At 36.3% G+C, this 26962-nt stretch overlaps 1 protein-coding gene across 4 annotated transcripts in view; it reads left to right on the forward strand.

Annotated features, from left to right (window-relative positions):
• The window catches only part of GRAMD1C (GRAM domain containing 1C), a 102195-nt gene that overhangs the window by 33854 nt on the left and 41379 nt on the right, over positions 1 to 26962 (forward strand). For 3 of the 4 annotated variants that reach the window (XM_036018114.1, XM_036018111.1, XM_036018115.1), the window contains 3 exons: positions 5194 to 5297; positions 6021 to 6116; positions 11283 to 11363. In XM_036018114.1, coding sequence (XP_035874007.1) covers positions 5194 to 5297; positions 6021 to 6116; positions 11283 to 11363 — 281 coding nt within the window. Of the gene's footprint in view, positions 1 to 5193; positions 5298 to 6020; positions 6117 to 11282; positions 11364 to 26166; positions 26515 to 26962 lie in introns of those variants that run through there. The other variant, XM_036018116.1, reaches the window with a different exon arrangement.

Genomic DNA, 26962 nt, shown 5'->3' on the forward strand with positions numbered 1-26962 from the left:
CTGTCTTTTACTGTTATCAATAATGTTACATTGAATCTTCTTGTACATTTGTTTTATCACACATGTACATACATTGTAGGGTAAATTTTATGAAGTGGAATTGTGGCGAAGTGGTAATGGGCATTTAAAAAGTTCACTGTTGCCAAGTTATCCTCCAAAGGGTTGAATTGGTTTTTCTTCTCATCAATAGTGTTTGTAAGTACCTGTTTTGGCCACACCTCAGGAACTTGGCTTCAGTAAAATTTGGTAAATAGAAATGGTACATAATCATTGTTTAAATATGCATTTCTTTAATTATGAAGAAGGTTGATGGAGCTCCAGTAGCGCAATTGGTTAGTGTGCAGTACTTATAAGAAGGTTGATGATCTATTTATATGTGTATAAACTATTTGTATTTCTTTTTCTATGAAGCTTTCTCTTCATAAACTTTGCTCATTTTTCTAGTGGTTATTTGTTTTTCTTAATTCAAAGTAGCTTGTTAGATGTTTAAAATATTAGGTATTTTCCATTAGTGTTCCAAATGTTTCTTGAAATGAAATGCTTTTTGTGGAAGCTTTCATAAATATATCATATTCATCATTGCTTTATTGAAAGAAATTAATCTGATGACACAGTAATATATAAAACATTAAAGCCATACAAAAAAGTATAAATAAAATATTAAGTCATTGGGGATCCTACCACCTATAGATAATTTTGGTTAACATTTTGTGGATATCTTTCTAGATATTTTTTACAGTGGGTATCTTTGCTTTTCATGTAGAAAATCTCAGATAATCTATATTTAATGAGTGAGTTTAGTAAGGTCAGAGGATTGAAAGTTAATTGAAGGTAAAAGAAAAAATCATATTAATACATACTGGCAGTGAACAATTGGAATTTGAATTTCACAAATACCATTTACATGAGAACCTCCCAATAATGAAGTACTTAGGTGTAAATCTAGCAAATGTCCAGGCTCTCTATGCTGATAGCATTGATAAAAGAAGATCCAATAAATGTTTATGCATCAGAAGACTTAATATTGTTAGCATCTCAAATCCCTCAAATGAAAATCCCAGCAAGCTTCTTCTTTTTTTAAATTGCATTTGATAGCTTTTTTTTTCATAGATTTTTTTAAAATTTATTTTTAGAGAGAGGGGAAGGGGAGGGAGAAAGAGAGGGAGAAAAACATCAATGTGTGGTTGCCTCTCATGCATCACCTACTGGGAGCATGGCCTGCAACCCAGACATGTGCCCTGATTGGGAATCAAACCTGTGACCCTTTGCTTCACAGGCCTGTGCTCAATCCACTGAGCTACACCAGCCAAGACAATAGCAGCTTTTTATAATGGTTACAAAACCTAAGCCCACTTCCAAAACTGGGAACATGTTTAGAAGCCTCTTTTGAAAGAATGTTTTAGTCTTTTTAAACTGAGTTTTAAAAAATAAGAATAATGTAATTTGTCAACACTGTTTTGAAAACTTAAGAGTGTAACAATATATAATACTTAGTTTCCTTATCTATGAAATGGCTCAGGTCCAATTCCATACTGATAAGGTCGCAACAAATTGAATCAAGCAAATACATACATATGTCTGTCTATGCTACTTGATGCTAATGTTCACTTATGTTAGTTTGCACTTAAAACACAAGAGGAAATAGGAATTGGCGCATTAGAGACCCATTTCAATCTCTACGTGTGTAAAATCCGAAAGGTAACTGTCAGTAAGTATGGCGAGTCCAGAAGAAACTAAACTGGAAGGGGTATGATTCACAGTATCAAGAAGATTTGGACTTTAAGGGTTTCACCGAAGTTTGTGACCTGAATTAGCTTTGACCCTGTTATTTCCTACTTTTAGTGAGCACCAATTTCAAAAATTTAGACTACAGTGTCTGAATAGGGTGCAGTTAACACATGAAATTTTAACTCAAAATTTGGGTAAAGAAAAAAGGCACAGTGAACTTGAACTCAATTTTATGTGCACAAGAGTTGAAAAATCTGAGCCACCTTAAAGAGAAATTGATTCTAAAATGTATAAAACCTATAAAAAAGCAGAGGCCAAATCACCATGTTAAAACATCCTCTAGCAAGTAAAATTCTTACATTTTAAACATACGATTGTATTCATTTTACATACAAGACAAAACTCACTTTTAAAGTGGCTCCACCTTGGCAGTTACATATATTTGTAATGAATGCAAATGTGCTATGTGCTGTTTATCAGTGAAGACACCCAGCTGATTCACAAAGCTCTGATGGCATCTGTCTCATCATCTCATTTAAAAAACACATTCTTTCATTCATTGTCATTTCCTGTATGGATAGATATGCTTAAATTCTTTGGTAAAACTAGATAGCACATCTTGTTTATTTAAATATGTGCATAGTACTTACTCTGAAAGCTTACTCTAGAAGTATGTACAGATGGTTCATTCCATCTGTATTCCCATAACACTTAGTATAAATTTCCACTATATCCATTGTTATATAATAATTATTAAAATAATCTTTGAGTTGGAGCCATTTGCTTATGCCAAAATTGATCATGTAATAGTAAGTTGATGTAACATGGGTATCAAATTGGCCTATGTTGCTTTTGAATTTACTTAATTTTATTTTAACTTTCTAGTAAACAGCTATAAGTTATAAAATCCATAAAATGATTTTTGATAAACATTACTTTTTTATTTCCATTTTATATGAATGAAATTGTTAGCATGACTCAAATCAGGTAGAATATCGCTTTCTAAAATGCTAATAATTGGAGAGCCAGGGAAAGAGCCAGACTTGAACGATAAAACAGAACTATATGCCTGTGGTTGCCTAATTTTCAACAACATGTGATCATCTTTCAATAGGGAGAGAAAGTCTCTTCAGCAAATGGTTCTGGGAACACTGGATATCACATGGGAAAGAATGACATTAGACCCCCACCTCACACTATATACAAAATTTAACTTGAAATGGACCAACAACCTAAATATAAAAGCTAAAACCATAAAACTTTTAGAAGAAAACACAAGCAAGTCTTCATGATCCTGGATTTGGCAATGAATTCTTAGATATGACACCAAGCAACAAAAGAAAAAAAATAGATAAATTGGACTATATCAAAATTTAAAACTTTTGTGCATCAGAGGATATTATAAAGAAAGTGAAAAGACAATCTATGGCATGAGAGGAATTATCTGCAAATCATATATTTGAGAAGGATCTGATGTCCAGAATATTTAAACAACTCAACAATAAAAAGACAAAAAAAACACCAATTTATTTTTTATTATATTTTAGTGATTATGCTATTAGAGTTTTCTCAGTTTTTCCCCCTTTGCTCCTCTCCACCCAGCAACCCTCACCCCCTCAGGCAATCCCCCCACCATTATTCATGTCCATGGGTCATGCATATAGGTAAAAAATAAAATAAAATAAAATGCTGATAATTGTATGCTTATTTATTAGTAAGGAAATTGGGAGGAAAATAGTAAAATCTTTAACTTTTAAAAAATTTTGGTCATTTCTTGTATAGGATATATTGCTAGAATGCTATTTCATAAAAATTAAATTTTATTGAGGTACAAGTTTACTATACCTGTTTCTGAGAAACTGTTTTTAAAAGCACTGGAAAGGTCTATCAACCTATATTAGTCTTCAGTTAAAGTAATCCAGTTGGTTGCGGTAGTTTTGAACATAGTTAATGTGAAGTAATGCAGTAGTTCTCAGAGAATGGTCCACAGACCGGCAATGTTGGCATCACCTAGGAGCTTGTTTGATTGACATGTAAACTCTTCACCCCACCCCAGACATTTAGTCAGAAACTCTGGGGGAGGGGCCTAGAGAATCTGTGTTTTAATAAGTCTTCCAGATATTTTTCTGACATGAAATTTTAGAAGCATTAAATTAATAAAAAGTTTCACTGATTTAGATAAAAATTTCAGGATACCTCAAGGTGACCTTTAACCTAATCCCTGTTTTAGAGAAGCATGCTAGTAAATGAATAACTCATTCTGCTTAATTATTTACTAGAATTTTTTGTTTGGTGACATCTCAGTTTTGTTTTGCTGAAGGAAGCATTTTGAAGAGCCCATTACTTTGTTCAATTTTCAGTATTGGCTTAGAATTTTAACATGAGTAAATATTTTGAGATTAACAACCTCCATAACTTTTTTCCTAAAATTGCTAATCACTGTATATGTTTTTAAAATGTATTGGTTTAACTAAATCTCCTCAAAGCAGCTCTTTATATCTTGTATTACTGATAATTTAGCAATACTATTTACATTATCGAAAGAGACAGACCTTTCGATGGTCTTAACTTGTTGATAGGCAGTGGCATTTACCAGCAGTCTTGATTTTGCTAGATTTGAGTGCTGAGGTGGAAAGGATCAGCTTTAAAACAAACTAAAATTTTTGGAGTTATCCTTGTTCCCTCCCTCACCCTTGTCCAACATCTAATTAATCACCAATTTCCCATCAACACTATCTCTTAATATCTTTGAATCTAACTACTTATTTATCTTAATACTGTCATCTGGTCTGAGCCACCATCAGTTTCTCCCTGGATTTCCAGCTGAATTATCCAAATCCATTTTCACTGTGTGAATAGAGTGGTCTTTATTAAGATACAACTGATCATGCCCCTTCCAGTTAAAACTCATCAATGGGTTCTCATCAAGACCATGTATTACCATGGCCTGAGACACCTTATATGATCTAGCTTCTCCAGCTTATTTGGGCCAGAGGTCTCTCTATATAATTGCTTCATGTGCTGTGTTTCTTTCTGCCATGGGGCCTTTGCACACACCATGCCCTCATGGTCCAGCTGACCCTTTATTGGTTGATCTTTAGATCTCAGTTTAAAGATTACCTTTTCTGGAAAACTTTTCCTGACATACTTTTTCCCTGCCCAGTCCTCCATTATCTATGTATGCCTTGTTGTATTCTCTTACAGCTTTCTCCACACTTTGGTCATTGTACTTATAAATGTATTTGTTTATTATATGCCTTCCCCTCTAGACTGTGTTCCATGAGGACAAGATCCTTTTCTGGTAGCCCTAGTGCCTGGTGCAGGAAGAATTAATTAGTGAATGAATGAATGAATGAATGAACTAAGGAATGAAGAGTGATGACTTCCCATGCATTAAAGCAGTGTAAGATTTATGAAGTTGCCATATTTTTGTGACTAAGCTGTTCCTTGTTTTTGTGTATGTAGATTATGCTTGTGCTCTTCAGAGGGACATTTTGCTTCAGGGACGACTATACCTTTCAGAAAACTGGCTATGTTTCCATAGCAACATCTTCAGATGGGAAACTACAGTAAGACATATTTTGATTTGATTTGTTAATACAAGTAACTGCTTGGATAGAAATGTATGCAGGCCTCCTAAAAGCAATGTACTTTATTAATTTTTTATTTTTTATTGAAGTTACTGGGGTGACATATGTTAATAAAATTATGTTTCAGGTATACAGTTCTACAGTATATCATCTGTATAGTGTATCATGTGTTTACCACCCTAGCCATCTCCTTCTGTCACCATTTATCCTTCCTAAAGTACATTTACATATATTTGTATATCTATACCTATATATATGTTAACACAGTATATGTGTTGTAGAAGTGTGCAATCTATTTTTCTTAATACATTGAGCTCTGTTTGTACATATGTAGTACAGTTGGAGAAAGATTTCAGATTGAAAAAAGCTTGAATATACATCCTTTTGACCGGCGAAGTCATGTCTTATGTGACAGACTGCCCGAGTTTTACGTGCGTGTGTTAATGTAGAACATGAACTTCCACATGTCTTTTCACACTTCACACTAATGTTAGAGACAGGAGTTGATGGGGGGAAATTACTGAAGGGAAGAAAGTCTGACTGCTCACTCTGTTTTTCTCAGAGAATGCAAGCATGTAATTAATATTATTAACTCCTTTAGGTTTTTCTAGTATTGATTAGATCAGGGTAATACTTGGTATTTGGTGTGATAGGTATTATGAAAAAATCCATTTTGTGATTTTTCATCTTTTGTGTGTTTAGATTTCTATTGCTTTAAAGAATATAACCTTCATGACCAAGGAGAAAACTGCTCGACTTATCCCAAATGCTATCCAGATTGCTACAGAGGGTGAAAAGGTGAAAAACTTTTCTACCTTTGCCTTATTACATAATGTGGAGAAAATCTGCTTCAGTGTTGGGAATATAAGCAATTCTTCTCGGAGTTAGGAATATCTAATTGAGATACATTGAATTTCCTACTAGATTTCTGTACACTTAAATACTTACTGATTAACTTTAAATGACTGCTAATATTTTTGTACTTTAAAGAGAAATTTCTCTCATATTTATCATTTTTTCATTGTGAGAAATAGATAGAGTAAGCATTAGCAAAACATACTTATTACTTCCAAGTCCTATTTAATAATTCCATAATGGCTTTTTATGCACAGTAGCAACTAATAAAAAAAAATGGTTCTAGTGAACAGAGGTTTGGGTAGCTTACAAGTAACACATGATCACTATAATATTTTTTAGGGTGGCAGTTATCTTTACCCGCCATCATGTTTTTATCCACCTGTAATATCTGCCATTTCTTAGTGGGGATGTATGAAGAATCGTTTTATACCCACGTAAAAATTAATTAGTGCTTTGTGTGTGACATTAGAAGCATACTGTTGGGAAAGAAAAAGAAACAAAGGAAGGAAAGTGTGGAAGGGAAGGAAGAGGAAATGAAAAAATAAAGAGAAAAAGGAGAGAGAGAAGTGGGGACAGAAATGCTCTCATAGTTTTTTAAAATGCACTTTGTTTTATTTTTAAATAATCCTCTCCTTGCAAGTGCAGTACAAAGAACTTTCCCTTTCTGAACTTTTTGAAAGTAAGTTTTTATTCTAAAGCCTCATCATTCCAGACATCAACCCACATATTCTAGTGTGTATGTCCCACAAAGACGTCCTCTACATGACCACGAGATAAGTATCAAAATCAAGAAATTAACATCGGTTGTTACCGCTCTTCAGTCCTCAAACCTTCTTCAATTCCCTATAATATCCTTTGTGACAAATGGACCCAGTTCAGAAGTTCATATTACATTAAGTTGCCATAGTCTTTAATTTCCTTATTCTGGAACAATCCCTTAGTCTTTCCTTGGCTTTTATGCTCTCAACTCTTTTAGGAAATTACAGTTCAGTTATTTTATAGGATGTCCCTCAGTTGTGTTTGTCTGCTATTTCTTTGTGATTAAATTTAGCTTATGCAGTTTTGGCAGAAATAACAGGAAGTGATGCTCTGTTCTTTCTGTTCATCCTGTCAGATGACACCCCATTCACTTTGCACCATTCCTGGTGATACTCACCTTGATCACCTGATTAAGGTGATGTCTGCCAGACTTACTATAAAGCTAGTCTATTTTTTTTTGTGACAATAATTTGCTGCAAGCTACTTTGAAACTAGGTAAATACCTATTCCTCATCAAACTTACATTTTTCATTTATTTACTTATATCACTATGATCTCATAGTTTCTTGTTTTATTCAATGAGTTTTAATCTATTACTACCATTATTTATTTTGATTCTAAAATTGTCACAAATTTGTCCAATGGGAGCCCCTCCCCAATCTAGGTCTGCTGTCCTTTTGACTATTCTTAGCATTGTTTGAGCATTTCCTTGCTTCTTAGCCCAAGATGTTACAGGCTTTTCCTGCTTAGCCCTGGAATCAGTCATTTCTCCAAAGAGTCCTGGTTTCTTTTAGGGTAGATGGATATTTAGAAGCCAGTGTGTTCATTGCAATTGAGGTATCACTGTTCCTGAGAACTCTAAGTGGGCAGAACAAGGTATATATAAGTACATATAATTACATACCTGTATACACAATACACACAGGTACACCCACACATGCATCGTTTATCTGCCTATCTAGCTACCTATCTGCCATAAACCACAATTCACATCAATACCTCTAATTGCTACTCAGCACCACAGAGTTCATTTTTGTTTTTTCCCTTTCATATTTGTAACTCCTTTCCCTGACTGTGAAAAACCAGGCCACCATTATCCTTAATATATTTACTTATTTTATCATTTGGCCTGCATGTAACCAATCTTCATGTGCTCTGCCACTCCTGCACCACATGGATGCCCTTTCATCCAGCTTGGTTTCTGACACTTCGAGTCAGGCTGCTGCCCATCCCACCGCAGCACGGATGCTGTCTCCTTGTGAAGCCTCTCTTTGCCCTGCACACCAAGCACCTTCCCTGTGTCCATTTTGCCTTGCATCAGGTCGTCCCTCCACAGGGATGCTCTCCATTCCCTGCTTGTGCTGTGACATTCTGTGCCAGTCTGTCACTTTGGTCACCCTTTTCACCCTGCTCAGGCCCTGACTCCCTAGCTCGGAATCACCCTCATGGACACCGTCACAAGGTAGGTGCTGTCCTCACCTACCCTGGCTCTGACGTGCCTTTCAGGCTACCCTGTGCGTGGCCACATTCTTTACCATGCTTGGGCTTTGATACTCACACCAGGCTATCCACTTACATGGGCACCCTCCACCCCAGGTTCTGATTCATGCCCCCCACCTTGTTCTTGTTTTAACACTGTGCTCCAGACCACTCCTGTTTGTGGAATCTCTGCTTGCCCACTCAGGCTCTGACACTCTGCACAGGGCAGCCCTTCAGTGTGGACCACCTCCATGTTCTTCTCTGGCCCAACACCCTGCTTTGGGCTGCTGAAGCTCCTCTACCTCTACCCTCACCTCTAGGACGGATGCCTACTTTACTCTGTTCCACAAACACCTTTAGGGCTGAACTGTTCAGGAAGAGAAGAAGAGCTAAAATAAACTTACTCTTATTATTACAATTAATTCATCATTTCCTCTGCCACTCCTCTGCCATGCTTAAAACCCATGACAATTCTTTTTTTTAAGATTTTATTTATTTATTTTTAGAGAGGGAAGGGAGGGAGAAAGAGAGAGAGAGAGAGGGAGAAACATCAATGTGCGGTTGCTGGGGGCCATGGCTTGCAACCCAGGCATGTACCCTGACTGGGAATCGAACCTGCGATGCTTTGGTTCACAGCCCAAGCTCAATCCACTGAGCTATGCCAGCCAGGGCCCCATGACAATTCTTAAACATCTTTTTTTCATGACTATAACTCCCAACCCCACTGCTTTTTTTAGAAGAAAACACTGTTATCAGTTTGGTATGTATTTTTCAGACCTCCGTGTGTGTGTGTGTGTGTGTGTGTGTGTGTGTGTGTAGTTTTGCTGTGTTTTTAAAGTAAATGCCCTTTTATACATGCTGGTTTTTAGTTCTCCTTTCTTAAAAAAGAACCGAATGGTATCTCTTGGAGTCACAGGTTAGCACATAAAGGGAGACCTACCTTTGTTTATTAAAATGCTGTATAGAATTTCATAGAATGGATTTACCATGCTTTCCTTGACCATTAGTTCATTTCCATTGTTTTGTTATTACAAATGGTGCTGCAGTGAATGGCCTAATGATGCCTTCTTAAGCTCATGTGTGACTTTTTCCCATCTATGTAATGGAATTTCAGGTATTTTAATGATAACAACTAGCATTTGCTGAACACGACTTGTTCGAGACTCAGTTTTAAGTTCTTTACATATATTTCCTCATTTAATTCTCACAAAATTTGCTACTTTAAGTATTCTCATTTTGTAGATAAGGAAACTTAGGCAAAGAAAAGTGATTCAAAGTCATAGAACTGAGTGGTAGAGCTAGGATGTGAACCCAGGGAGCTGAACTGCAGACACGCTTGTTCTCACCACCTCACAATATTGATTCAGAGGTCTCTCTTTCCATCATCACGGGAAAATACCTGCACTACTAAAGATTCACATGTTGTATGTATTGAAGGAGGATGAATCATGGCTTCCAGCTGTTTTAGGTTCTAGCATAAGTTCTGTGCCCCAGCAGCTTGGAGATATTATTATCTAGAACTCCTTCCAAATTAAGGTTATTATTGAACCAGGAGTTATTAATAAATTTTTGAAGCTGGATATATAGCAAAGAATAAAATAAGATGATCATTTGCATAGATTATCCAGAAAGATGGGACTGTAAAATAGTTGAGAATGTGGTGGTTGTGTACAAGGTGGGTACTGTTGATAAGAAGGTATTCAGTTTAAGAAGTGGGAATTAGTAAGCATAACATAGTGGTGAAAAGGAGAAGAAATAGGAGATTTTTCTTATTATATATCTGAACACAGGGTTGTAAGGTGGTTACAATCCAAAAAGCAAAACAGTTTGATCTAAGGAAGGGGAAAAGGGACAATAAGTAGTGATTATTAGGTCACATATTATACATATAATCCTGTTTGGAAGAGCTGCTAGCTATATCCTAATTATAAAAAGTTTTGCAGTATGGAGACTTTCATATAGCAAGGTTTTAATTTATTAACTGGAAAATTGCCCTTTAATATCTTTGTATGAAAAATATAAACACCCAAAATATTAGTTTGACATTTTATTTAATAAGTGAAACATAGAACTGAACTTTCTCATTCCTTAAAATAAGCATTTAATTATAAAATGTCACTAACTAGGGGGACTGGAAGAGATGATATACTGAGAAGCTGTGTTAGTGCTGCCACTTGTCAGATTTGCTCATAAATCCCTATTTTAAAATGTGACTTTGCAAAAATTCACTTAAATGCATAGGAAGAAATAGGGCTGAAGGCAAACATAGAATTATAGATTGAAACATGCTGTTTTTCTTCTATAACATTCAAAGCAAAGTTTATTGTTAATATGGGTGTTTTATATCTATAATTAGCCCACACTAGCTATTTCTAGATTTTTGAGAAGACTATGATATAATTTTAAATTAAGATCTTTAAAATAAATCTATCTTTGAAATCCACTGTATTCTTTCTTATTCTTTATTTATACTTGTCTTAAATGCCTACCAAGTCACATTTCTTAGCAAAGTTTAGAATAAATAACATTGATTATTTTCATAAATTTATTTAGATTGATTTTCATAGTTAAACTCTGATGAACATAAGTATATAAATATATGTAAATATATTTCAAACTCCTTTCCCTAGTAAGTATTGTAAAATGGTATTTGCTGTAAGATACGGTTTGAAAGACACCTTGTTCATGCACCAATTACCTATTTTTTGTCTAATGTAATAAAAAGTTAAACAAAAATAGTATGTAAAGTAGGCAGTGATGACCTATTAGCTTGCTTTGACCATAGCAAGTGCCAGCAGACCTTCATGACAGATACTTTCCCCTTTTTTAAAAATGACACTAAAATTATTCTATTATTTTTCTTTTCAGTTTTTCTTTACATCTTTTGGTGCAAGGGATAGAAGTTACCTCAGTATCTTTAGACTGTGGCAGAACGCACTGTTAGACAAGGTAAGTGTTCGTACCAGAGGCAGGTACTTGGTATAACAGCAGCCTCCCAGTGTGTACCTAAACAGTGCCTGTGAGTTGGGAAGCTCCTTTTCACTTTTCTGGAGTTAATTTTGACTAGGCTATTTAAATTTCAAGAAGAAACTTGAAGTAAAACATAATCCATGGTTATAAGTTAAGATATTAATTGTAGTCTCCAGGGTAACCACCAAGAAAATCACTTTAAAAATACAGTAAAAGAAACACTAAAGGAATTTAAATGGTACACTAGAACGATCTATTTAACACATAAGAAGGTAGTAATGGAGGAATAGAGGGGGAAAAAAAACCATGACATGTACAAAGAAATAGCAAAATTGAAGATATTTTATTAAATTGTTAAATGGATTAAATACTTCAGTCAGAAGATAGATAGGCAGAATGAATAAAAAAAAACATGATCCAACTATACGCTGAATATAAGAGACACATTATATTTAAAGGCATAAACAGAAGAAACGTAAAAGGATGGGAAAAGATATACTGTACAGACAATAACCGAAAGAGAGCTAGACTATTGTAATATCAGACAAAAGACACTTTGAGACAAAAATTAATAATGATAAGAAAATATGTTTTATAATAATAGAAAGATACATCTTTCTGGAATTTATAACAGTTATAGACTAATATGTACCTAATAACAGAGCCCTAAAATATATGAAACAAAACCAGGCATAATTGAAGGGAGAAATAGATAGTTCAACAGTAAGAGTTGGACCTTTCTCTTTTTTTAATATATTTTTTGATTATGCTATTACAGTTGTCCCATTTTTTCTCCACTTTATCCTCCCTCTGCCCTGCATCCCCTCACCCTCCAGCATTCCCCCCACCACTTAGTTCATGTCCACTGGTCATACATATACGTTTTTGGCTTCTCTATTTCTTATACAATTCTTCACCTCCCCCTGTCTACTTTGTTCCTACCAATTATGCTTCTTATTCCCCGTACCTTTTTCCCCATTCTTCGCCCTTCCCCTCCCTGCTGATAACCCTCCATGTGATCTCCATTTCTGTGATTCTGTTCCTGTTCTACTGTTTGCTTAGTTCATTTTGTTTTTGTTTTTAGGTTCAGTTGTTGATAGTTGTGAGTTCATTGTCATTTTACTGTTCATGATTTTGACCTTCTTCTTTTTCTTAGCTAAGTCCTTTTAACATTTCATATAATAAGGGTTTTGTGATGATGAACTCCTTTGACTTGACCTTATCTGGGAAGCACTTTATCTGCCCTTCCATTCCAAATGATAGCTTTGCTGGGTAGAGTAATCTTGGATATAGGTCCTGGCTTTTCATGACTTGGAATACTTCTTTCCAGTCCCTTCTTGCCTATGAGGTTTCTTTTGAGAAATTAGCTGATAGTCTTACGGGATCTCCTTTATTGGTAACTGTTTCCTTTTCTCTTCCTGCTTTTAAGATTCTCTCCTTCTCTTTAATCTTGGGTAATGTAATTTTGATGTGCCTTGGTGTGTGCCTCCTTGGGTACAACTTTTTTGAAGACTTTCTGAGCTTCCTGGACTTCCTGGAAGTCTATTTCCTTTGCCAGATTAGGGAAGTTCTCCTTCATTATGTTTTCAAAGAAGTTTTCGATTTCTTGCTCTTCCTCTTCTCCTTCTGACACCCCTATGATTCAGATGTTGAAATGTTTAAAGTTGTCCCAGAGGTTCCTAAGTCTCTCATTTTTTTTAAATTCTTGTTTCTTCATTCTTTTCTGTTTGGTTGTCTATTTCTTCCTTCTGTTCCAAACCATTAATTGAGTCCCAGTTTCCTTCCCGTCACTGTTGGTTCCCTGTACATTTTCCTTTATTTCACTTTTCATAACCATGACTTTTTCCTCTATTTTGTGACCATACTCAACCATTTCTGTGACCATCTTGATTACCAGTGTTTTGAACTCTGTATCTGATAGGTTGTCTATCTCTTTGTTGCTTAGTTGTATTTTTTCTGGAGCTTTGATCTGTTCTTTCATTTGGTCCATATTGTTTTTGTCTCAGCATGCCTATTACATAGTAAGGTACAGAACCTTAGATGTTCACTGGGGTAGGGCAACCCATGTCTCTGTGTTGTGATGCTGTATTTGGGGGGGGGGGTCTGAGAGGAAACAGTGCCACTTGCTCAGCTCTCCGGCAGCTTTCAGTCACTTCCTCCACTATCCACAAGCAAATTTGGCCCTTTTGGTGCTGATTCCTGGATGGGTGGTTTTGTGTGCATTCTAGGACCCTGTTGGTCTCTCCAACAAACTCTCCTGTGAGGCTGGGAGTTTCTCCTGTGGCCTCAACCACCACAGGTTTTTTCAGTCAGAGATTTTGAGGCTTTATTTCCCCATGCTGGAACCCTGGGTTGCGTGGTCTGTCTTGCTCTCCAATTGTTCCTCCTGGTTTATCTGAGCGCAAATGTGGGACCACCTGGTCCACCAGCTGCCACCTTGTGCGTGAGTCCTCAGCACCGCAACTGCCCATGTCCGCCCCTCCAGCTAGTCTGGATGAATGTTTCTGTAACTCCTTGGTTGTCAGACTTCCATATAGTTCGATTTTCTGGCAGTTCTGATTGTTTTTTGTTTTTAAATTTGTTGTTATCCTTTTGGTTGTGTGAGGAGGCAAAGTGTATCTACCTATGCCTCCATCTTGGCCAGAGGTCAGTTGGAGCTTTCGTTACCTCACTTTCAGTGATAGATAGAGCAGCCAGACAGAAGATCAATGGAGTAATAGAAGACTTGAACAACACTGTAAGCTAACTAAAACACATCTATGGGACACTCCACTCGAAACAGAATACATATCCTTCTCAAGTATAACTGGAGTGTTCTCTAAAACAAACAATATGCTAGGTTATAAAATAAGCTTTACTATATTCAAAAGGATTGAGATAATAGAAAATATCTGCTTTGATCACAATGGAATGAAATTAGAAATCAGTAACAAGGACATTTGGGAAATTCATCAAAAGTAGATATTAAACAGAACACTCCTAAATAACCAGCGGGTAAAATAAAAAAATCATAAAGGAAACTAGAAAATACTTTGAGTTAAATGAAAACAAAAATATATACCAAAACTTACAAGATACACTTAAAGAACATCTTAGAGGGGGATTTATAACTATAAACACCTATATGAAAAAAGAAGAATGATCTCAAAATAATAGCTTAACTTTCTACCTTAAGAAAGAAAAAGGAGAGCAAACTAAACTCAAAGTAAATAGGAACAAGGAAATAATAAAGATTAGAACATAAATGAATGAACTAGAGAATAGAAAAACAGAAACAATGAATAGAACCAAAAGGCCTTTTTTTGAAAAAATCAGCAAAATGGAGAAACCTTTAGCTAAATTGACCAACAAATTCATTAACCTAAGAGAAATGGATGAAGGTCTAGGAAATTACAAATTATGGAAACTGAAGTAGAAACAGAATATCTGAATAGGCCAGTGACAGTAAAGAGACTGAGTTAATAATAAAAAATCTACCCACAAAGAAAATCCCAGGCCCAGATAGTTTTATTGGTGAATGCTGTCATATGTTTACAGTACAGTTGATAGCAATTGTTCGCAAAGTATTCCAAAAACAGAAAAGAAAGGAACACTTCACAACCTGCTCTATGAGGCTGGTATTGCCTTGATATTAAAACCGGGCGAAGAACATCATAAGAAAACTGCAGACAATATTTATGTTCATTATGCCTATGAATATAGAAATAAAAATCCTCAACAAAATGTTAGCAAACCAAATCCAGCAACATCAGAAAAGATTATATGCTAGAAGTAAGCAGGATTTATACATGGTTGATTCAACATATGAAAATAAGGCAATGTAACATGCTGTATTAGTAGAGGACAAAAACTGTGTGATCATCTCAATCAATACAGAAAAAGTGTTTGATGAAATCTAACATCGCTTCCTGATAAACAAAACAAAGCAACCTAGGACTAGCAGGGAATTTCTTTGACCTGATAAAGCTAAAAGCTAACATATTTAATGGTGAAAAGCTAATGCTTTCTCTCTAAGTCAGGAATAAGACAAGGATGTCCATTGTTGCCACTTCTATTCAACATTGTACTGAAGGTTCCAGCCAGGGAAATTAAGGGAGAAAAATAAGTGTAAAACACATTCAGATTAAAAATGAAGAAATAAAACTATCCCCATTGGCAGATGACATATATATATGTATATTTCTAAGAAAGCCAATAAAAACCTATTAGAAATAAGTTTGACAAGGTTGCAGAATACATTATCAAAACACAAAAAACAATTATATTTCTATATGCTGACAATTAACAATCCAAAAAACCCAGTTTATTTATAACAACATCAAAAAGAGTAAAATACTTAGGAATAACTTTAAGAAAAGAACTGTAACACATGCATACTGAAAGCTAATAAACATTGTTGAAAGAAATTAAAGACAGGTAAATGAAAAGAATCTCATGTTTATGGATCAGAAAACTTAATATTGTTAAATGGCAGTAACCGCCAACTCCCCTTCACCCCTACTGATTTGCATATTCAGTGCAATCCCTATCAAAATCCCAACTAGCATTTTGGTAGAAATTGAGAAGTGGATAGTAAAATTCATATGGAAATGCAAGATATCCAAAATAACCAAAACTATCTTGCAAAAGAAGAATAAACTTGGATGAATTAGTATGTTAGAGCTGCCATGACAAAATACCACAGACTTGACTGGGTGGTTTATGTAACAGGAATTTATTTTCTCACAGTTCTGGAGGCTAGAAGTCCAAGATTATGGTGCCAGCAGGGTGGACTTCTGGCATGACCACTCTCATTGGCTTGCAGGCTTCTCACTAAGTCCTCACATGGCTTTTCCTCTGTTTATGCACAATCCCAGTGCCTCTTCCTCTTATATGAACACCAGTCCTATTAGGACCTCACCCTTATGACCTTTGTCATAGTCAGCTCAGGCTGCCATAACAAAATGCCATAGGCTGGGTGGCTTATAGATAAGAAATTTATTGTCTCATAGTTCTGGAGCCTGGAAATCTGAAATCAGGATGCCAGCATGGTTAGGTTCTGACTCAGAGATGACCACCTTCTCATTGTCACCTGACATGGGGAAAGAAAGAGAAAACAAACTATGGTGTTTTTATATAGGGCACTAATCCCATCAAGAAGCCCCCTGCCCTCATCACCTGATCTAAACCTAATTATCTCCCAAAGGCCCTGCCTCCAAATACCATCACATTGAGAGTTGGGGCTTCAACTCGTGACATTGGGGCAGAGGGGCGTGAGACACAGTTCAGTCCATAGCAACCTCATTTAACCAAAATGTCCTCCTTTGAGTCCTTATCTTTAAATATAGTCACATTAGGGGTTAGGGCTTCTGTGCATGAATTTTGGGAGATACAGTTCAGTCCATTACATTGGAGGACTTGTATTTCTTGGTTCCAATGTTTACTACAAAGCTTCAGTAATTAAGGCATAGGCTAACTTGTGACTTAAATCTGGACATGTAGATTAATGGAATAGAATTGAGAGTCTAGAAATAAAATCTTACCAACACTTATTGACCATAAATTGATTTTTGACAAGGGTGCCAAAACAATTCAAAATGTGAAGAATAATCTTTTCAACCAATTGGTTCTAGAACAATTGGCCCCTGCTTTGTAAACACACAAAATATTACCCAAAATAAATCATAGGCCTAAATGTAACATTTTAAATTATGAAACTCTCATAACAAACTGTAGGTTTAAATTCTCATAATGTTTGGATTAGACAGTAGTGTCTTGGATATGATACCAAAAGCTCAGGTGACAAAAAAAAATTGGACTTCATCAAAATAAAAGTAAAAAGCTTCTATGCATGAAGGAGTCTATCAAGACAATGAAAGACAACTCAAGGATTGGGAGAAAATATTTACAAGTTACACATCTAATAAGGGATTTGTATTTGGAATATGTAAAGAATTCTTACAACTAAATAAGAAAAAGACAAATAACCCATTAAAAAATGAGCAAAGGATTTGAACAGCTATTTCTCCAAAGAAGAAATGGTCAATAAGCTCATGCAAAGATGCTCAGTGTTATTAGCCATCAGGGAAACAGGTCAAAACCTATGTGAGATACCAGTTCACACTCACTGGGATGGCTAAAATAAAAAGTCAGACATTAGGAAATGTTGCTGAGGATGTGGAAAAACTGGAACCCTCATACATTGCTGGTGGGATTATAAAATTTGAAATCTATGAAAAATAGTTTAGCAGTTTCTCAAAATGTTAAGCATAGAACTACTATATGACTCCACAATAACACTTCTGGGTTTATACGCAAGAGAATTGAACACATACGATCACCAGAAACTTGCACTTGAACGTTCATAGCATTACTCCTGAAAGCCAAAAAGTAGAAACATCTAAAATGTCCATCAACTGATGAATGGATAAACAAAATTTATAGTCAATGAAATACCATTCAGCTATAAGAAGGAGTGATGTACTAATGCATGTTACAACAGAGGTGAACCTAGACACATGCTATGTGAAAAAAAGCCAGTCCCAAAGAAAACATTGTATGATTCTATTTCTATGAAATGACCAGAATAGGCAAATTCATAGAAACAGAAAAATATTGTTTCCAGGGGAAGGAGGAATGACTGCTAATGCATTCAGGTATCTTTTGGGTTGATGAAAATGTTTGAAAATTAATAGTGATAGCTCTGCAACTCTGGATATGCTAAAAGCTTCTGGATTGTACACATTAAACAGTGAATTTTATAGCATGTGAATTATAGCTCAATAGAGCTGTTATTTTAAAAAATGGCATGGGAGGAGAGTAGAGAATTCCAGCTGATAGGAAATGCTCCTCCTTCGCAGCAGGAACTTAACAGGACAAGCCTCAACTTTCTCTCCTGCCTTCCCCCCTAGCTAAGCCCCTCACTGGAGTGGACCAATTTTGGCTGCTAGGGCTCTTTGGGTTAAATGGCTTGAGAACTTTCCTGTAGCAGCTGGGGACAGCGTCTTCCTTGCTTAGATGCTTCCACTTTCCTGGAGTGTGGGGGATGCGAAGAATTGACCTGAGGTCCAGAGATGGAGGGGAGAGCAGAGAGAAGCAGGGTGGGGTGGGGGAGTTTGCTGACTGCTGACTGTCTTCCCTTCATGGGGGAAATAAACAAGGCTGGCAGGGAAGCCCCAAAACTGATCTCTCCTCACACCATGAGTCTTGGCATTTGGGCACCCTGTGCCCCACTGGGCTTCGGGCTCTCGAGTGGGTGCTGGGACCAGTGGTGAATAGCAGCCACCTGCAAGAGGCTTCAGCTTAGAGGTTGTGTGGGCCCCATAAGTCCAAGCCACACTTCCAGGTCGTGTTGCACAAGTCTCCTAACCCCACGACAGGCCTGCCCAGTTCAGATGCATTGTCATAATTACAGTGGCTGCTCTGTCATGGGCTAAAAACAACAGTGTTGCCCTGGGGTCCTGACTGACCCTATCCCCAAATGCCAAGTTTTTCCCAGTGCTCAGGGAATCCCCCAGGTGCATTCCTTCATTCTATTTAATAAGGAACCAAAGACTGGTATTGCAGCCTACATTTGGTTATGCACTGGTTCTGTGTGCTCCCAAAATCAGATTTACGCTAATCACAGGCGAGTAAGTTGGGATATGGCCTCATTAAAACAAATACCTCGAGGGAAGTCATAAAGTTCAGGTTTACAGATGAGCCGAGGGAGAAACTGTGATCTGAACTTTAATGTAAAAGCAAAAAGTTCTTTGAAGTGGGAGAAAGAAAGGGAATCCCAGGATACTGCTGAGGCCACCATGGCTGAGCATCTCTGCATCCACTCGCTGGGAGTAAAATCTAACCCTCTTTGAAAAGATCCTAACCTCACATGTGTTCTTGATGTGTATAAGAAGAGTATCACTATCGTTACTGTAGTTTTACCTTTCAAATATTTGGGTAATTTGGTTGTTTTTAACATTAAACATGCAAGTATTTTAGGAGGACACTATACTCTCATTTTTATAAATAGAATGATGGCCATTTCTGCTCTATACTAAGACAAAAATCAGTGTTTAAGTATATACTGTGTGTTAAATACTACGAGGGGGGACCCAAAAAACCCAGAGTTTATTTGTAAAAAATATTGTGGATTTATTCTTACTTTTTTTTAGTTTTATTTTTATTGTTTATATTGTTACAGTTGTTCCCACTTTTTCTCTCTTTCCCAACTTCCATCCAGCTGCACCCTCTCCCCACTGCAAGCCAATCCCCATATTGCCTGTGTCCACAGGTTGTACATAAATGTTCTTTGGTTAATCCCTTCACCATCTTTCATCCCATCTCCCCTGACCCCTTCTGGCAGCTGTTAATGTATTTTAAGTATCTAAGCTTCTGTTACTATTTTGTTCCTTGGTTTATTGTGTTCATTAGATTCCACATATAAGTGAGATCATATGGTATCTGTCTTTGACTGACTGGCTTACTTCACTTAACATAATGTTCTTCCAGTCCATCCATGCTATTATAAAAGTATCTTGTTTTTCTTTTTCTTTTTTCTTTTTTTTACTGCTGGGTAGTATTCCATTGCATAAATGTACCACAGCTGTTTTATACGCTCATCTACTGATGGGACTTAGGCTGTTTTCCAAATCCTGGCTATTGTAAGTAGTGCTGCTACAAACATAGGAGTGCGTGTATTCTTTTGTAATGGTCATTTGGGATCCTTGGGATATATTCCCAGAAGTGGAAATGCTGGGTCAAAAGGGAGTTCCATTTTTAATTTTTAAGGATATCCGTATTGTTTTCTACAGTGGCTGCACCAGACTGCATTCCCACTAACAGTGCACTGGAGTTCCCTTTTCTCCACACCTTGCCAACATTTGTTTGTTGATTTATTGTTGATAGCCATTCTGACAGGTGTAAAGTAATATCTCATTGAGGTTTTAATTTGTATTTCTGTTGCGATTAGTGATGTTGGGCATTTTTTTCATATGTCTACAGATGCTCTGTATGTCCTCTTTAGAGAAGTGTCTACTTAGGTCTTTTGCACGTTTCTTAGTCAGGTTATTTGTCTTCTGGCATTGAGTTGTATTCGTTCTTTGTATATTTTAGAGATTAAACCCTATACTATTCTTAACCTCCCTCTTTCTGTTTTGTTCCTACCATTTATGCTTATTATTCCCTGTACCTTTTTCCCCACTCCCACCCCTCCCCCTTCCCCTGAGCTTCCTGGACTTCCTGGGTTTTTTTTATTTACTTACAGAGAGAGGGAAAGGAGGGAGAAAAACATCAATGTGTGGTTGGTTGCCTCTCATACTACCCCAACTGGGGACCTGGCTCACAACCAAGGCATGTGCCCTGACTGGAAATCAAACCAATGACTCTTTGGTTTGCAGCCCAGCATGCAATCCACTGCACCACACCAGCCAGGGCTACAAGTATTCTCCTTAAGATCAGTAACAAGACAGGAATGTCTGCTCTCACCACTCTTATTCAACATACTTCTGGAAATCTTGACCACAGAGATCAAACAAGAAGAAATAAAAGGCATTCAAATTGGAAAGGAGGAAGTAAAGCTGTCCTTATTTGCAGTATCATGATATGATATTGTGCACAGAAAACCCTAAAGATTCCACTGGAAACTACTAGACCTAATAAATGAATTTGGCAAAGTAGCAGAATTAAAATTAATACCCAGAAATCAATGGCATTTTTATATGCCAATAAGAAGCTATCAAAAGAAGAAACTAAGTAAATTCAATTCCATTTACTATGGCAAATAAATAAATAAATAAATAAATAAATAAAATAAGGTACCCAGGAGTAAATTTAACCAAGGAAATAAAAGACCTGTATTCCAAAAACTATTCATATATATTTAAACTTCAGGTGTCTTCAAAGTACTCTCTATTCGATGCACTGCATCTATTGAGACATTTTTTCCACTGCTCAAAACAGTTTTTGAACTTGCTGATTTTGATGCCTTTTAGTGCTTCTGCTGTTTTTTGTTTCACCTCTTCCAGATCAGCAAAATGTTTCCCTCTGAGGATGTTTTTCATCTGGGGAAACAAGAAAAAAATTGCTTGGGGTGCAACTGGGTGAATAGGGAAAGTAGGGCACAGGGTGGGGGATGGGTCATGCTGTTTTTTGGTTATTGGTCAAAAATTGTTGAACACTCAGCACGGGTGTGGGCATGTGCACTCGTAAATTATCCATCATGAAATGGGCAAATGTGTTGAGAGTCTTCAAAAAAAAAATTCACTGAAGCCAGTTTAGCCTCTCGCAACATTGTCAGCTGGTACACTGATACAGATGGATTCCTAGAACACTGAGCTAGCAGGGGAAGCCTGTAGTATAAGGGGCCCACCCTCCAGAAGATAATTATGTATTTTTTTGGCGGGGGGAGCTGTCTCCCCTCGTAAGGTTATAGTTTTAACAAGGTTTAAAATTTAAAAGTTTTCTGGTTAAAGCTCAATCTATAATATTACTCCTTTCATGTTTCTAGTGATGGTATTATTGGATTTAGGATTACCAGGTACTAATAATATTGCTGCAGGTGTGTACAGATTCAAATGTTCTTTTTGCACTATTTTTTCTTGGGTAACAGTGATCTCTCTTGCCAGTACATGGAGGCTACTGGGAGGCTAACTCTTCCTGGAAATTTAAGAGTACATTTTGAGAGTGAATATTTAAATCTAGGGCCTAATAGAGCAGAAATCTGCACTCATTTTTAATTCTAAGGCTTAAAGGGCTTTCAGAGTCACTCTCTAAGGGCAAAAGGAGGGGGCATGTGTCAGAATTAGGGAAGAGGTGATGAGGGAAGTCTTTTCAATGTAGATAGACCCACCTTCTTCAAATTCTGATACAAGTCACTCCAGTTTCTTTTTGGGGAATGCTAATCCTAGAGGGGTGACAGAAGGGTGTCCAATTTCTCAGGTGTGTTGGGGAAAGAAGGAATTAATCAGTTGATTGATTTTATTAGTGTATGTAAAGAAATAATATGTCTGAGGGGCTTAGCCAGATGTAGGCCAAGAATTTAGGATTTAGGACAGAAAAATAGAGTCATAGAGGCAGACTTTGATTACTGGAGAAATGTACAGAGATGAATCTTTGGGCCTCACCAGCGTCAAAGTAATTGTCCCTTAAAACTGTCTAACTTTACTCTGATTCCATGCTTATCATGCAAAGTTCTGGTTACCCTGGATGAGTGACGTGGAATGAAAAAGTTTTCATGATTAGAAAGGTCTGTTCCTTTATCATGTTAGTATATTTACTGCTGAGCAAGTATATGCAGTTTGTGAGTGTGGCTTATTTTAAGTCAGCTACTCCGAGTGCAGTTCTAGGACACTGACAATGCTGGGACCATTCTCCAAACAGTTGGCAGTTTACGAAGTTAACGTCACCTTCTGAGGCCTTTTGGAAGAGTGTCACCCAGTCTTCTCCTGCAGACTCTGAAGCCTTATCAAATCCCCTCAGGAATTACTTGAAATCTAGTAGTTTTCCAGTGGTGTTATAAATCTAATAAGTGCAACACATTCAGACCTCCTTGGGAAAAATAAATGTTAAATTGCTATTTTAGTTGCATTTTCTATATAATAACCTGGCAGTGTAGAAGTATTTATGTTGTATTGTTCCCTCTTTTCCACCTTTTCAGTTGTCAGAACTCCTCCACCTATTTTCCCTTTGTCAGTGAAGTATGAGCCTCCTACCTTGTCCCAAGCTGAAAACCTGGATGCATCCTTGTTTCTTACCTCTTTTTCACCAACCATGTCATACTGGTCACCAAAGCCCTTATCATTTTTAGCTTGAAACATTACAATAGTTCCCTATCTTTTAATTTATTTTAAATATTTTATTAATTTATTTTTAGAGAGAGGGGACAGGAGGAAGAAAGAGAAGGGGAGAAACACTGATGTATGAGAGAGACATCGATCAGGGCTGCTTCTCACAAGCTTGTGCCCTGACCAGGAATCAAACCCTTTCCTTTGCAGGAAGACACCCAACCCACTGAGCCACACCTGCCAAGGCCCAACTTCTTTCTTTTTTTAAGGTTTTATTTATTTATTTTTAGAGAGGGTAAGGGAGGGAGAAAGAGAGGGAGACAAACATCAATGTGTGGTTGCTGGGGGTCATGGCCCGCAACCGAGGCATGTGCCCTGACTGGGAATCAAACTGACAGCCCTTTGTTCGCAGCCTGGTGCTCAATCCACTGAGCTATGCCAGCCAGGGCCCTACTTCTTTTTAATACTCTAATCTGTCTTTTATGTTGTTATCAAGGTAGTAGTAGTTTTAAAAGTGTTTTATTTTATTTTTTAAATTTTATTTATTATTGAGGTGACATTGGTCAATAACATTATGTAATGTAGAACACTATAATTTTATGTCTGTATACTCTATTGTGCTCACCACCAAAGGTTGTTTCCTTCTGCTACCTTATCCTTGGCCCCTTTACCCATTTTGCCCTCCTTCCATTCCCCTTTTCCTTTGGTAACAACCATTCTGTTGTTTGTATCTATGTTTTATTTGTTTGTTTCTTTTTTTCTCTTTCACATATGAGTGAAATCATGTAGTTTTTGTCCTTTTCCATCTGACCTATTTCACTTTGTATGATACTCTCAAGATCCATCCATGTTGTTGCAAATGATTCTATATAGAAAACTCTAAAGATGCCACCAAAAAAACTATTTAGAAACAAATACAGTGAAGTTGCAGTATACAAAATTAATATATAAAAGTCCAGTGTGTTCCTATATAGTAACAATGAAACTGCAGAAAAAGAAATGAAAAAAATTCTATTTGCAGTTGCATCAAAGAGAATAAAATACCTAGGAATAAACTTAACAAAGGATGTGAAGGACCTATACACTGAAAACTATGACATTGTTAAAAGAAATTGAAGAAGACACAAAGAAATGGACAGATATTCTATGTACATGGGTTGGAAAAATCAACATAGTCAGAATGGCCATATTGCCCAAAGTAATACAGAGATTTAATGCAATCCCTTTCAAAATTGCAAGGGCATTTTTTAAAGAAATAGAGCAAAATATCATAGACTTGTATGGGACTACAAAAGACTCAAGTAGCCAAAACAATCCTGAGGAAAAAAAAATAAGCCAGCATTGTCACACTTCCTGACTTTGAAATATAGTTCATTCTTTTTATGATTGAGTAATATGCCATTGTTTATGTATATACTACATCTTTATGTCTTCATCTATCGGTGGACACATAGGTTACTTCTATCTCTTTGTTATTATAAGTAACATTGCAATAAATACAGGGGTTCGTATAATGTTTTTGAATTAGTGTTTTTATATTCTTTGGATAAATACCCATAAAAAGTATATCTTTTAAAAACACAATCTGAACTTGTTGCTTTTCTATATGAAACTTGTAGGTGGCTTTTTATATTTTGACAGTGTAAACCATACTATATTCTTGAGCATGGCATATGAGGCTCTTCATGATGTGGCTGCTTCCCTCTTCCCCTCCTTTCCCCATCACCAGTGTTAGTCATGGTGACCTGACTTGCCAGGCCGCTCCACTCCCTTGCACACTTGCATTTGCTGTACTTGTGCTTATCTTACTTAATCTTTCAGTAGCATTTCACACCATTGCACACTCCCCTTCTTTTGCAACACCTTCTCTCATTGATTTCCATGGCATTCCTTCTGGAATTTTCTCTTACCTTTCTGGTATTTCCTTCCTTCTTTTTGGCAGGCTACTCTTCTTCTACTCAGAATTTATATGCTGGTCTTTCTTGAGGGTCAGTCATAGGTTCTATTTTCCCTCTTATTCCTACTCTATATTTAGCTCTGCTCTAAATACCAGTAGTTTACCAGAAGAATTTTTACATTTAGTAAATATATAAAAATTATTTATAATATATGTTAGTGTACATTTTTTCATAGTTGTTCAGTTACTATGGAAGAATAAGGATATCTATATACCATTTCAGTCAATGAGAACTAACATCATATGTGAAAAGCACTAATTTTTTAGATAGTGGAAGCTAGCCCCCTTGACCCCTCCCACAGTGTGCTTTCTTCAGTTTGAGTGAGTGCTCTTCTCTGTCTCTCTGGTCCCTCATTCTGCTATTGTAGAAAATGATTAGATTTTAGCAACCCTTCCAAAATGTTGATCTTTTCAGTTCATCAAGTAGCATTTATCATGTCTACACACCTTACTGAATTAAATGGAGCAACTAGGTAGAAATTAGGGCAAGCTTTTATCTTTTTCATTTAGAAGAAAATTTTTGTTCTGAAAAATATATTGGAATTATTAATAAAGACTCTCTATGATGTTTATTATAGTCCAGACTCCTGACAGGAAATTATTCTGAATAAAGTAAAAAATATTGTTAAAGGACAGAATTATTGAGTAATCAAGATGTAAACTTTTTGATGATGTAAGATGTGTGTATTAGAATTGCTCCATTTGATTAGCTCAGTCTTCCTGCTATGTCCTGACATTCCATTTATGATAATGAAGAGATTCAATCTTTGATAATACTAAAAGGTTAATACAGGAGGCTGATGGGGCTGCTACCTCAGTACTGAAGAAGTAATAATGACATTGCCAGAATTGAATAGAAAGTATTAGTATGGAGAAGAAAGTTTAACCTTTAATATATTTAATTTTTAGAATGAGATTAAAATAATGCAAAAAACATTTTACATAATTGAACATAAGTAAGATGATTTCATTTGCATTTTATTGTTTCTAATCAAAAGAAATTGGGAACTGTCCCTTTAATGAAACCCTGTTTACCTATCTCTTTTAATAGGCGTGGCTTAGGAACCTGTAGAGTGAGGTATAACTTCCAATTCTGCATTCTGACCTGCCACCTTGGAAAGAATGCTGATACTACAAACCAGGAAGTGACAAATACTGTGCTTTAAACTACAATACAGCTTGTTTTTTAAATAAGGAAAAGCTTCTTAAAACAAAACTAGAAGATTGAAGCAGTGATTTTACATAGTTGTCATTAAGTATTTGGAATTCTGCTGCGGGCTAAAGACTTTGCAGCACATTGAGAATACAAAGCTTTCTGGGCCAGAAATTGATCTTCTGACTTTTGAGCCTTATCTGATTACTGCTTGGTTCATCTTTATTTTGTTAAAGTACTCTTGTAGGCTGAAACGGGGAGACTCTTCATTGTTTGCAGGTAGGTGTTCAGTCTTTGTTTAAAATTTAGGTTGTTTTTTTTTAAGGTTACTTAACTCTGATTCAGCTGCCGATTATTGAAAGAATAATGAATAACAGTGTGGATGGATATGTGTTTCAATGTTTGAACATTCAGCATGGCTGTAAATAACTACATTTTTGTGACTTCTGGCCAACTTTGAAAAAAGTGTCATTTTAAAAAAAATTAGCAAATCTGTAAGATGGTGAGCTGTGAGTTCTATTTTGTTTTCCATTAACCTTTTATGTATACAGTTAAAAAAACCTAACATATTAAAAAATACTGAAACTACCCTGCTATTAATTTCCCAATAGTATTTGATACTATATTTAAATCATTTATTTATGTAGTCAAATAAAATGGAGTTTTTATTTTTTTACTTATAAGTTTCATTTCTTTCACTCTTAGGAAGCTGCCTGAATATTTATCA

The sequence above is a fragment of the Phyllostomus discolor genome, chromosome 2 (genome assembly GCF_004126475.2).
Source record: "Phyllostomus discolor isolate MPI-MPIP mPhyDis1 chromosome 2, mPhyDis1.pri.v3, whole genome shotgun sequence".
NCBI lineage: Eukaryota > Metazoa > Chordata > Mammalia > Chiroptera > Phyllostomidae > Phyllostomus > Phyllostomus discolor.